General features: G+C 51.8%; 1 protein-coding gene and 1 pseudogene across 1 annotated transcript; one reads left to right on the forward strand and one right to left on the reverse strand.

Moving 5' to 3' along the window:
* Positions 1-1,663: 1,663 nt before the first annotated feature.
* On the reverse strand, positions 1,664-5,199 carry LOC103651385 (peroxidase 19). Its single transcript, XM_008677022.4, has 3 exons — positions 4,594-5,199; positions 4,246-4,467; positions 1,664-2,660 (listed from the first exon to the last, which is right to left on the reverse strand). The coding sequence occupies exons 1-3, from the start codon at positions 4,903-4,905 to the stop codon at positions 2,076-2,078; spliced, it is 1,119 nt and encodes a 372-aa protein (XP_008675244.1). The 5' UTR covers positions 4,906-5,199; the 3' UTR covers positions 1,664-2,075.
* On the forward strand, positions 5,117-9,276 carry LOC109945212 (probable protein phosphatase 2C 48; annotated as a pseudogene).
* The last annotated feature ends 3,797 nt before the right edge of the window (positions 9,277-13,073 follow it).

Here is a 13,073-nt window from a genome sequence, read left to right on the forward strand (position 1 = left end):
CTCGCTTGGCCATCTGCTGAAATTTCAGCGCATCAAATGAGTGTGTTTCTTACCTTTTAATGCTACTCTCTGTCCAATAGCACTATATAGCAGTGGAGTACCATTTTAGCTAAGAGTAAAGCCTTATAATATAATATCTATGGGCTATGCATAATTTTGCACAGTCCACTCGTATAGCGGCGTTTGGTTTATACAGATTCTAGTAAATCTGATATTGCATCAAATCCAATGTAAAAGGGATTATCAGTTTACAGGAAGATTGTGAGATTCTGGGCTCTGGGAACAAAATCCAATGTACAGTATAAACTGTTTGGTTAATAATCAGATTCTAAAATGAGATTTTGAAAATAAGCCCTAAAACCAAACACAGGCCCTTATTTTACTCGTCAAGTTTTTAAGCTCTTGTGAATAAACTAACTTCGCTTCTCTTCAAACCCCTCTCCTCTAACACCCCACCTCAGTATACAACGCACACATGCTGACATGCCATGCCATGCCATGCATCCCTTTATTATACTTGTTGTAACGAGAAATAAAAAAAAGAAGATTTAGCGTGTAAGGACTAAGGAATGCGAAAAAAAAGTATAAGGAATGAGAAAGAAACAGATGGTCATAAAAGATACTCCATCGGTGCTTAAAAAATGTAACCTTCAGTTTATTAATTAAGATATCTAATATGACACTGTAATTAAAGAAGATAGGAAAATGGTTTCTTAATAAAAAAAAATCATGTCTATGCAGAAAACAAATAATGCAGAAACGTGATTGATAGATAGATGAGTGAGAGAAGACATATGATTGGATAAAATGATCATTCTATATAAATTGTCTATTAAAAACATCAAGCATAGTATCTATCCAAATTAAATAGGCATAGAAACTGCTTAGAACAAGGTTGGTAATATAGCCCATAGTGGGCTTTAAACCCTTGCCATGTCATCTATAACCAACAATAAAAATATTTATATAATAAAGTTAGATGTAAAGTTGACTCTTAAATTGTTCCCTTGTCTCTTTTTCTTTTATCCTTTTGCCTTGGAGCTTGTGCGGCAACTGGCTCTTACATGAGAGTCCACTTTCTCTACTTATTTATGTCTCTCTCATCCACTTAAACAAAAGTGTCATGTAAACAGGCTTAAGGCTTATTACTTGCTCTTATGGCTTCTAGCATTGAGACTGCTGAGTGGGAGTTTTATCCAAGTTTTATTTGCATTTAATATTGTGTCACACTAACAAATTGGATGATTTAGCGGCTTAATTATAAATGTAGATTAATTATAAAGAGAGTTTTATCAAGATAAACCCATTAGCATTACCAACACAAAAGTTGATGTAATTGCACTAAGGTTGTCCGTAGTGGGCCACTCAATGTAGCGTTGTATCAAGATAGTATAGCAAATTTTGCTGCATCAGAGCACTGTATGTGCTACTCTATTTTAACGTAGGGGTGTATCCACGTTAAATCGAGCGTCTCCATTGCATTTGACCGCATGTGTATAGAATATAATTGAAAAAATGATATAATATGTAATAGTTGGTATATGGTTAATCAATAGAGTAAATATGACTGTAGAGTATTATGGTATAGGATAAAGAATTTTACTGACAAAGAGAGAACATTTGTTTTAATTAGGGTAGAAATATAGAGTTGTACATGTACGGATAGCCTAGGCCGCTACGTGCCTATTGTGCTCTGCATCATGCAGTTTTTCAATATAATCAAACAGATGGAATGTCACACAGACAAACTAGCATAGCCGGCATGCTCGTATAAATTCCTAGGCACGCCTAAATAAAAAACACACAACAGAACACTGTACTTGCATAGTTGCATGCATACACAATTACACATTTTCTTGCACAAACACACGCGACCCTAAAACCAATGGCCAAGCTACTCCTCTCTAAACTAAACTGCCGTCACATGCATCAAAGATAGCTCTAATCACGCAACGCGAGGCCCCAAACGTAGTAACCACGAACGAGCTAGTCCCGTGTGTATGCTGGTGCTGGCACGCTGATGAGCTGACACCGACGACGACGTACGGACGCATGCTGCTGAATGCAGACGCAGATCAGGCTGAAAACAGGTGCTGGCTACAGACTTTCCTGACCTCTCCTTTCCTCCCCTTCTTGATCCGGATGGAGCCCATCCGGTCCATGCTGGCCACGAACGCCTGGAAGAAGCGGGTCTTGTTGGCGGCGAGGTCCTGCACGAGCGGCCTGGTGCGCGCGTCCAGGAACAGCGCCTGGTCGGAGGCCAGCAGGCCCAGCCTGGCCTGCAGGTTGGCGTAGTAGGCGTGGTCGAACTGGAAGGGCGTGCTGACGTCGAAGGGCACCACGACGCGGGCGCTGCCGCCCGACGACGGGCACGACATGCGGAGCGCCTTCACGAGGCGGGCGTCCATGACCGGGTCCGGCCGCCGCGTGCCGCGGAAGTCGTAGATGCGGCCCAGCACGTGGACGCAGTGCGCGAACCCGACGGTGTGCGCGCCGGAGAGCGCCACCAGGTCCGCCGCGCCCAGGCCCTTGCCCGCGAACACGCGCAGGAGCTCGTCCACCGTCGAGTTGGCCCGCGGCAGGCTGCCGCGGACCTTCCCCGCCAGGGACACCTTGCTGTCCTTCCGGCCCTTCTTCACCGCGTAGTACGGCCCACCCACCTGCGCAAACAGAAAAAGGTCAAAAAGTTGCATGTGATGGGCCACTACTGTTGGGCTGGGCCCGATCCCATTAGGGCCATTTGAGAGTTTCTCAGCCGAATGCTTATATAGGCTGAAAGTAATAAAAAAAGAAAGAAAGAAAGCATGAATGGATAAAGTTGTCCTAAAAGTTTAAAAGAAAAAATTATGAGCCGTAGACTTTCGGCCGTTTCTAGCAAGCCAGCCAGCCAGCGTGGTCCAGAAAGATGCAGGAGAGGAGAAGGATGGGCGACCGTGGTACTAGGCAACAAAGGCAGCGCCAGGTTGGACGCTTGACTATTGCTGGGGGAGGGAAGAACACGACACTTGACTCGCTCAGAGGCTGTCATGTCATAGACGACCACATGTCAAGTGTCACCTGACGCACTTATAAAACACGCCCATGTGGCCCTAAATTACTCTCATTGCAGCACCAAATCAGCTGGCCTTCAGTTGTGGTGCCTCGTGGCCATAAGATCCAAGCCAGGACAAGGAGTGCCGAATCCCAAGATTAGATTAGCTTAAGGGGCCGTTCGGTTTTCCCAGAACGGTGGACATAACCGTTCCTAGCTTGGATTATTTCTTTAGTTTGTATAAATTTTGATCACCTAGAACGATTCATGGTGTATTTTTGGAGAAACGAATAAGGCCTAACTCAACTGATATTAGACGTTGAGGCTGTCACTTTGTCTTCCTAGCTAGCTATATTAGGAAATCGTACAGACACTATAATTCGGAAAGGCAGAAACGGTTCAGGCAAAATTGCCGTTACGTAAAAGCGACTGATGGACGATGGTGCTAATTCGTCTCAGATCGAAGCAAACGTTTAAGCAAATCAAATTAAAACCTACTGGCTACTACTACTCCTACTCGTATATGCAACATGATGGGCGGCCACGGTTGCAGGCTTTGCAGCCACACTGACGCGCCATAATTAGCAGAAGCAGTTCGCTGAGCAGATCACCGACCACCGATACAGCGATTGAATTCCAGGTCCGGCAAGGATAGCATGGTTTCGTTTCCCTTCACGGTCACGTAATCATCATCACCGCCCCTGACGCTTGGCCTGCTTAGGCAGCTAAGCCAACAGCGAAACGCAGCCCTGTCCCTAACGACGTACACATGCCCGGCCATGGGCACGATGTGCGGTTGCGCCTTTTTTTCCACATGCGGTGCAAAAGCAGTCCAGATTAAAGCAGGTAAACCTTTTCTTCCCCGTCCCCGGCCGCCTCGCGCCGCTTTGGTCCTAACTTGCCAGTGTAGTGTACCTGGACCCCTACCAACTTTAACTGTCGTCAGTTGGGTTTCAGTTGCAAACGCGGTGAGCCGGTGATGCACTAGAGTCACATCGCGCGCGCTCTCTCTCTCTCGCCGGAACCCAAGGCTCTGCTCGTGCCTTCGGTTGCATAATGCTGTACGTGGTCAGACGGTTTCGGCCCAGCTCCGTCTTCTCTGATCGCACCGCTAAACTCCCCCCGCGTTTTTTTTTATTCCGCGTGAATCAAGCCAGAGAGATGAATGGGCTAGACAGCTTGCGTTGCGTGCGTAGGTAAAGGTACGTACGTACCAGCTGGACGTAGTCTCGGGCGGCGAGGGCGAGGACGTCGGCGCAGGAGACGATCCCGGGGCACTTGCTCTCCACGGCAGCCTTGGCGAGCTCCACCGTGTCGAACGCCTCCTGCGGCAGGTTCCTGTTCTCCTCCATGTCGCGCTCCACCCTGGGTGGCGGCGGGCGCGCGGGCGCGGCCGCGTCGGCCGTCGGCGCGATCAAAATGGACGCGTCACACCCCTGCGTGCGTGTGCATTTCACATCAAAATCAGCACGAGGACACCAACGACCGCAACGCAATGCACTAATTCACAAACAGTTGCTCAGCTCTTGCTTGTAACTAGCTAGCTCCGGGCGGTTACGTACTTCCACGAAGCAGTCGTGGTGGAAGAGGCGGAGCACGGCGGGTCCGGCGGCGGGGAAGTCCCTGTACTGGGCGGCGGTGACGTTGGCGACGATCTGGTCGACAGCGGGGCACGTCCTGGCGTAGAAGTCCAGCGCCAGGCCGTGCCGCTCCGGCGACCGCCTGCTGCCGAGGGCCGTGGCCGCCGCCGCGGGCAGCGGCTGCGCCTCCCTGCCACGCGATGTGCCGACGAGGGACGACGACGCGACGAGCAGCAGCAGCAGCAGCGCGCGGCGGTGGACGAGGAAGCGGATGCCTCTGCTAGAGGAATCCATTTCCGACGTGCAACGCAGAGGAAGCTAGCGCTGGTGGCTGGAACTGGAAGCACACCACCAAGGCGAGCGACAAGCTTGCCTTATCCCGCAGCCGGTAGCGCGAGAGCTGACGGACAGCGGCCAGCGGGCGGAAGCGGGGCGATAGCGGGACAAGCCAGGGAAAGGAGGGCCTTGTTTGTAGGTGTGCGGCCAAACAGTGGAAGGCGAGCGCATGTGGGTGCGGCGGTGGCGAGGTTGGCGGCTTCCGCCTGATACTGCGCTCCCGTGAAGCAGAGAAACCGGCCGGCCGCGATACAAATACCACGCATTCGTCGTCCTCCCATGGTCTCTTCAGGTGTACGTGTCTGGAGTCTGGACCGAATTTTTACTGCGCTCTCGCAGGTGATGGGCACGTGGTTGTTGACATGAGCTATACAGTATAGACTATGAAGTAAAGGATATAAAAAAATTAAAAATCGTTTAGATCGTGTTCGTTTGTATCTGATTAAACCGTTCCACTTGATCAACATATAAATTACCGAACCAATTCGACTAGCAACCGTTCCAGCAATCCAATCCATAGAAAAAAAACGAACGGGGCCTTAGCTTAAAATTGTGTTTTTTTGAAAGAAAAAAAAACTATTTTAATTTCTCACAGTAACAAATAGACCCTTCTATCAACCTCGTTTCTTCGTCTTCCTCCGTATATGTGAGCGGTCAGGTTAAGGAGATGTTTGAATGCACTAAAACTAATAGTTAATTAATTAAAAATTGTTAGTGTAATTAGCTAGCTAACAAATAACTACCAAATCTCTACTACTTATTAAGACTGCAATAGTAGTCGGTCATTCCGCGTTCTGCCCATTCCGTGTTCTGCCTTTCCGATTCCCTCCTCCCCGCGCATAGTCCATTCCTATGTTGTGTGTCTTTCCTCCCCGCGCACAGTCCATTCCTATGTTGTGTGCCTTTCTGATTCCCTCCTCCCCGCGCACAGTCCATTCCTATGTTGTGTGTCTTTCCGATTCTCTCCTCCCCGCGCACAGTCCATTCCTATGTTGTGTGCCTTTCCGATTCCCTCCTCCCCGCGCACAGTCCATTACTATGTTGTGTGCCTTACTTTTCTTCAGCGATGAGATAGTTTATTAAACAATCCCGCATGGATTCATATATATCCCGGATATATCTGTCATCCGTATTTGGGGTTTTTAAAAGATTTGTATGTATCCCACAATCAATATCCAACAAAAAGTAACTCATTATCTGATAAGCACTTGCTGAGGCATCTTGGGATACTGGTGTGTATCGCAGCACAGACAAGTCTCCTGTATCCGCGTACGTCTTCAAACTTATACATGATGATATATACCGAAATGGGTGCCTGCAGCACAGTGTTTCCATAAAGATATCTTTTTCAAAGAATGTAGGTTTGTGTGTCTTTCCGATTCTCTCCTCCCCGCGCACAGTCCATTCCTATGTTGTGTAAAGCCCATTCTCATTCCACCATACAGCCGACGTCTAGCTAAAATTAAAAAATACACATGGCCCCAAGGGAATTTGAACCCACGACCTCTCAAACAAATAATAGCAGTAGCTACCACTACACCACATATGTGTTTATGTCTACATCTATAACAGAAAATACATCTACTATATCTCTCCCCAAGTCCACCTGCTACCCTTGCACAATGTGTGTAGTAGATAAGTATCACCGAGATTCTTCAATTATATTTTTGGATGGAGGGAGTAGTATTTAAAGAAGAGTCTTGCATGCAATTTCTTTTGTTTGAATAATGTTTTCAACTTAAATTTCTTTTTTGCATGCGTGATATTTATTCTTCGTAATATTTTTTCCATAGATCTGACTTGTGAGTCATTTTTATAAACCAATGCCAAACATGAATCCATGTTTCTTACTTGAAAACCCCGAACAAACACCATTAGCAGGAGGCACTCGTGTTGGGGTCGCTCATCGACGACAAGAAAAACTTGGCGACTGTCAGTTCGACCTCTAGAAACAGTCCTACGTGGCCGCATGTGCCGCTATGTACGACAAGCTCCGGCGCAGCCGCCGCTTGGACGCGGTGCAGAGCGGCTGCTTCGCGCTGTCCATCGTCAAGCAGGGGGACCTCATGGTCGTCGCCAACGTCGGCGACTCTCGGGTTGTTCTGGGCACCGTATTCAATGACGACGCCATCACGTCGTCCAGCTCATCGTCCACCTGAAGCCCAACCTGCCACGTAAGTCGCTACTGACTGGACATGAATTCTTGTGTGCTGAGACGATAGTCGTTGCTTACGTTGTATGAGTGTCCTCGAACACGATGTATGTAGAGGAGTAGCACATCCGGTGGTGCAACGGCCAGGGGTACTACCTTGCTGATGAGCCCGGGGAGCACTCGTTTTACAGCCCAGCCAAGAGTCATCAGTACTCGGTATGTCGCGCGCGTTCGACGACTACTATATCGAGAACTGTGGCGTCATCTTGGCGCTAGAGGTGACACAGAGGAGGACCGACAACAATGACCAGTTCGTCATCCTTGCCACCGTTGGGGTAGCTTTTGTGATGGCTTGCCTTTAATTCTCTTCGCAAACACACACTTGCCTTTTTGTTTAAGCAAAAGTGTACGGTGGTACGTGTCTGTTGACTAACGATGTACAAGGGAATTTCTTACGGTATGTGTAAAACGTGCTCTCCAATGATGAGACCATGCAAATCGTGACATATATCAAAGTCTGCATGATACTGATGGTTGCAATGTAGTGGTGAAATAGATAGATTATAAATAACAAAATTTATGTATGGCCAGAATCACAAATTGATTATGAAACATTTTCTTATAACGGTATAACACACATTTTGTATATAAGTTATCGTAGTATACTGGTATTATATATTCCCGTTGCAACGTACGGGCATTCAGCTAGTTATTAACTAATTTACCAAAAATAGATAATAACTGAACTATTAGCTAAGGTGTTTGGATGTTTCAACTAATTTTAGTCACTAACTATTATCTCTAGTGCATTCAAACACCCCTAAGCTTACCCACCCATGACAGCAGAGGCAGATTTAGGCCCCAGATCGTCAGGATCGTGGCTGCCATGTAGCCCAAAAATCCTGGTTTTACCCTCTGTCTTTCCCCCTTCCCGCAAAGCTCATTCTCATTCTCACGTACAACTCACGTCTACCTAAAATTAAAAAAACACAAATGACCCTAAAGGGATTCAAACCCGCAACCTCTCAAGCAAATGCGAGTAGTAGCTACCGCTGCACCATATGTGTGTTTATGTCTACATTTATGACAGGAAAACATCTATTACTAATTCTCTCCCAAAGCCCACCTGCTACCCTTGCACAATGCGTAGTACTAGATAAGTATCACCGAGATTCTTGAATTATATTTTTGGATGGAGGGAGTAGTATTTAAAGAAGAGCCTTGCATGCAATTTCTTTAGTTTGAATAATGTTTTTAACTTAAATTCCTTCTTTGCATGCGTGACATTTATTCTCTGTAATATTTTTTCCATTGATCTGACTTGTGAGTCATTTTCATAAACCAACGCCAATGATGAATCCATATTTCTTGCTTGGAAATCCCGAACAAACACCACTAGCAGGAGGCGCTCGCGTTGGCGTCGCTCATCGACGACGAGAAGAATTTTGACAACTGCCAGTTTGACCACTGGAAGCAGTCCTGCGTGGTCGCATGAGTCGCTGTGTATGACAAGCTCCGACGTAGGCGCCGCTTGGACGCGGTCCAGAGCGGCTGCACCGCGTTGTCCATCATCAAGCAGGGGGACCTCATGGTCATTGCCAACGTCGGCGACTCTCGGATTATTCTGGGCACCGCATCCAACGACGGCGCCATCACGCCGTCCAGCTCATCGTCCATCTGAAGCCCAACTTGTCATGTAAGTCGGTACTGACCGGCCATGTATTCTTGTGTGCTGGGACGATGGTCGTTGTTAACGTTGTGTGAGTGTCCTCGAACATGATGTATGTAGAGGAGTAGCGCATCCGATGGTGCAACGGCCAGGTGTACTACCTTGTTGATGAGCTCGAGGTGCATTTTGTCTGGCAGCCCAGCTAAGAGTCATCGGTACTTGCCATGTTGCGCGCGTTCGACGACTACTATATCATAGACTGTGGCGTCATCTCGGCGCCGGAGGTGACGCAGAGGAGGACCGACAACAATGATCAGTTCGTCATCCTCGCCACCCTCAGGGTAACTTTTGTGCCGGTCTGCCTTTAATTCTCTCCGCAAACACGCATACTTGCTTTTTTGTTTGAGCAAGCGCGTATGGTGGTGCGTGCCTGATGACTGGCGATGTACGAGGGAACTTCTTCCGACAGGCGTGGGGCGTGCTCTCCAATGATGAGACCATAGAAATCATGGCATATATCGAAGTCTGTATGATACTGATGGTTGCAATGTAGAGGTGAAACAGCTAGATTAAAATAACAAAAAATTATGTATGGCTAGGATCACAAATGGATTATGAAACCTTTTCTTATAACAGTATAACACACATTTTGTATATAAGTTACCGTAGTATTATATGTCTCCGTTGCAACGCACGGGCACTCACCTAGTTAGCTAAAAATATGATTGTCGGCGTTTCGAACCCGGGGGGTCCCTGGACCGACGAGTAAATTGTCGCCGCGTGCCCCAGCCCAGATGGGTCGGCGCGAGACGGAGCGTGAAGGGGGGGAAAAGCCGGAGGGAGACAGGCGTAAAAGGGGAAACCCGCAGCCTTCGTGTTTGTCCCGCGCCCAGGTCGGGTGCGCTTGCAGTAGAGGGTTACAAGCGTCCACGCGGGAGGGAGCGAGAGGCTTACACGAGCGCCGTCCCGTCCTTCCCCGCGCGGCCAACCTTCTGTAAGAGGGCCCTGGACCTTCCTTTTATAGGCGTAAGGAGAGGATCCAGGTGTACAATGGGGGGTGTAGCAGTGTGCTAACGTGTCTAGCGGAGAAGAGCTAGTGCCCTAAGTACATGCCATCGTGGCAGCCGGAGAGGTTTTGGCACCCGGTTCGTGTGGTGTCGTGGCCGTCGGAGGAGCGCTGGAGCCTGGCGAAAGGACAGCTGTCGGGGCTGTCGAGTCCTTGCTGACGTCTCCTTGCTTCTGTAAGGGGGATGAGAGCCGCCGTCGTCATAGAGCATGCAGGGCGCCATCATTACTTGTTTACCGGGGCGAGCCAGATGGGACGCCGGTCTTGTTCCCCGTAGCCTGAGTTAGCTTGGGGTAGGGTAATGATGGTGCCTCCTGTGACGTGGTCGGTCTGAGCCCTGGGTTGGGCGAGGTGGAGGCTCCTCCGAGGTCGAGGTCGAGTCTGTCTTCCGAGGCCGAGGTCGAGTCCGAGCCCCTGGGTCGGGCGAGGCGGAGACCGTCGGCTGAGGCCAGGGCTGAGTCCGAGCCCTAGGGTCGGGCGAAGCGGAGTTCGTCGTCTTCCGGGGCTGAGCCCGAGTCCGAGCCCTGGGGTCGGGCGATGCGGAGTTCGTCGTCTTCCGGGGCTGAGCCCGAGTCCGAGCCCTGGGGTCGGGCGATGCGGAGTTCGTCGTCTTCCGGGGCTGAGCCCGAGTCCGAGCCCTAGGGTCGGGCGATGCGGAGTTCGTCGTCTTTCGGGGCTGAGCCCGAGTCCGAGCCCTGGGGTTGGGCGATGCGGAGTTCGTCGTCTTCCGGGGCTGAGCCCGAGTCCGAGCCCTGGGGTCGGACGAAGCGGAGTTCGTCGTCTTCCGGGGCTGAGCCCGAGTCCGAGCCCTGGGGTCGGACGAAGCGGAGTTCGTCGTCTTCCGGGGTTGAGCCCGAGTCCGAGCCCTGGGGTCGGACGAAGCGGAGTTCGTCGTCTTCCGGGGCTGAGCCTGAGTCCGAGCCCTGGGGTCGGGCGAAGCGGAGTTCGTCGTCTTCCGGGGCTGAGCCCGAGTCCGAGCCCTGGGGTCGGGCGAAGCGGAGTTCGTCGTCTTCCGGGGCTGAGCCCGAGTCCGAGCCCTGGGGTCGGGCGAAGCGGAGTTCGTCGTCTTCCGGAGCTGAGCCCGAGTCCGAGCCCTGGGGTCGGGCGATGCGGAGTTTCCTATGGCGCCTGAGGCCGGACTTGGCTGCTGTCAGCCTCACTCTGTCGAGTGGCACAGCAGTCGGAGCGGCGCAGGTGGCACTGTCCTCTTGTCAGGCCGGTCAGTGGAGCGGCGAAGTGACTGCGGTCACTTCGGCTCTGTCGACTGAAGGGCTCGCGTCAGGATAAGGTGTCAGGCCACCTTTGCATTAAATGCTCCTGCGATACGGTCGGTCGGCGTGGCGACTTGGCCAAGGTTGCTTCTTGGCGAAGACTGGGCCTCGGGCGAGCCGAAGGTGTGTCCGTTGCTTGAGGGGGTCCTCGGGCGAGACGTGAATCCTCCGGGGTCGGCTGCCCTTGCCCGAGGCTGGGCTTGGGCGAGGCGAGATCGTGTCCCTTGAGTGGACCGAGCCTTGACTTAATTGTACCCATCAGGCCTTTGCAGCTTTGTGCTGATGGGGGTTACTAGCTGAGATTAGGAGTCTTGAGGGTACCCCTAATTATGGTCCCCGACATTAGCCCCCGAGCCTCGAAGGGAGTGTTAATACTCGCTTGGAGGCTTTTGTCGCACTTTTTTGCAAGGGGACCGACCTTTCTCGGTTGCGTTTTGTTCCGGTGGGTGCGCGCGAGCGCACCCGCCGGGTGTAGCCCCCGAGGCCTCGGAGGATTGGTTTGACTCCTTCGATGTCTTAATGCGTTTCACAATGCTTCGGCCGGTCTGGTTGTTCCCTCATGCGAGCTGGCCGTAGCCCGGGTGCACGGTCGGGTCCCGAGCTCTCTGAGGCGGCTGTTGAACCCCTCCGAGGGGCCAGCCTTCGAACCTCTGATCAGTAGGGGGCTCAGGGCCCGTTTCCTTCGCGGAGAAGGATCCCTTTCGGGGTATCCCCTTTCCCGGTCCCTGTTGTAAGAGAGAGAAAGAGGAAAAGGATACAAAATCGAAAGACGTGGTGCACCTTTTTGACGCGGTCATTATGGCGGAGGTGAAGCGCCGCCCGCTTCTCCTGCCAAAGGTGCCGCATGTCCCGCCGCGGAGTTAATGCGACGGGACGAGTGGTTCGCGGGGCAGCCGTTGCGCGTGCGCGAGCCGTTCGAGGCGCGGGCGTTTCGCTTTGAGTTTTGAATCCCGCGGTGGGTTCGGGCGACGTGTTGAACGGGTCTTGCCTGGGTCTTTATATATTTAGGAGAGGGACCGGTGACGGTTTTTTGCTCTGCTACTTGCCTCCTTCTTAGGTTTTCGCAACCCGAGGGAATAGCCAGAGAAAAGGAAACCGCCCACCTAGTCCTCTCCGCCGCCACCTCCTCCGCTTGGTGATGGCCGACCAGGTGACCATTGTTCCGCCGCGCGATCCGTGGCCTTTCTCCACCGTCACGGCGGATGACCTGGAGGCCCTCGTCGCTGAGGGTTTACTTCGCCTTCTCTCCGATGAGAGGCAGCCGGAGTGGATGCCCCCCCCCCCCGAGCGGAGCCGCCCCGTCCCCGCCGCCGAGGTATGTTGTGAGCTTCGTCTCCTTTCACTAGCGGGGGTTCGGAGTGCCGACGAGCCGTTTTATGCGAGCAATTCTGCATGTCTACGGGGTGGAGCTGCACAACCTCAGCCCCAACTCCATCTCGCAAACCGCCATCTTCGCGGTGGTTTGCGAAGGATACTTGGGGATTGACCCCCACTGGGACCTGTGGACTCATTTCTTCTCTGCGGAACTTTTTGCTTTGCTGAAGCAGGCGCGGGCGCCGCAGTATATCCCCGCCATCCTTGCGTCCTCGAACAAAGGGTGGCAGCGCCAGTGGTTCTATCTCCGAAATGACGACGGGGGGCTCCCGTCGTTTTCTCAGCGAGTGGTGACCGCCGCCGCTGACGCCTGGCGCTACAGGACGCCGCACGACAGACAGAAGAATCTCCAGCCCCTTCTGAAGGCCCTGGAGGGGTTGCAGAAATGAGGGCTCACCGCTGCGGGAGTAATTGCCGCCATTCATCGTCGGAGGGTGCTTCTCTTGACGGAGCGGCGGTTGCCGCTTTGGGAGATGACGCCGGAGGCCGACTTGGAGGGTTCACGTATGTCCTCGGATTCCCTTCCCGCCGACGACCTCCACAGGCGGGTAGCCGTCACGTTGGGGAAACCGGACGCCAGCGCCCTTTCCCAGC

The sequence above is a fragment of the Zea mays genome, chromosome 3 (assembly GCF_902167145.1).
Source record: "Zea mays cultivar B73 chromosome 3, Zm-B73-REFERENCE-NAM-5.0, whole genome shotgun sequence".
NCBI classification, from domain to species: Eukaryota; Viridiplantae; Streptophyta; class Magnoliopsida; order Poales; family Poaceae; genus Zea; species Zea mays.

What these genes read in the sequence shown, in the direction of transcription:
- LOC103651385 (XM_008677022.4), bottom strand. Translation starts at nt 4,905, where the DNA reads ATGGATTCCTCTAGCAGAGGCATCCGCTTCCTCGTCCACCGCCGCGCG. An exon ending in ACCACGACTGCTTCGTGGAA is followed by an intron (nt 4,468 to 4,593) that starts GTACGTAACCGC and finishes ACACGCACGCAG; the next exon opens with GGGTGTGACGCGTCCATTTT. An exon ending in CCCGAGACTACGTCCAGCTG is followed by an intron (nt 2,661 to 4,245) that starts GTACGTACGTAC and finishes CTGTTTGCGCAG; the next exon opens with GTGGGTGGGCCGTACTACGC.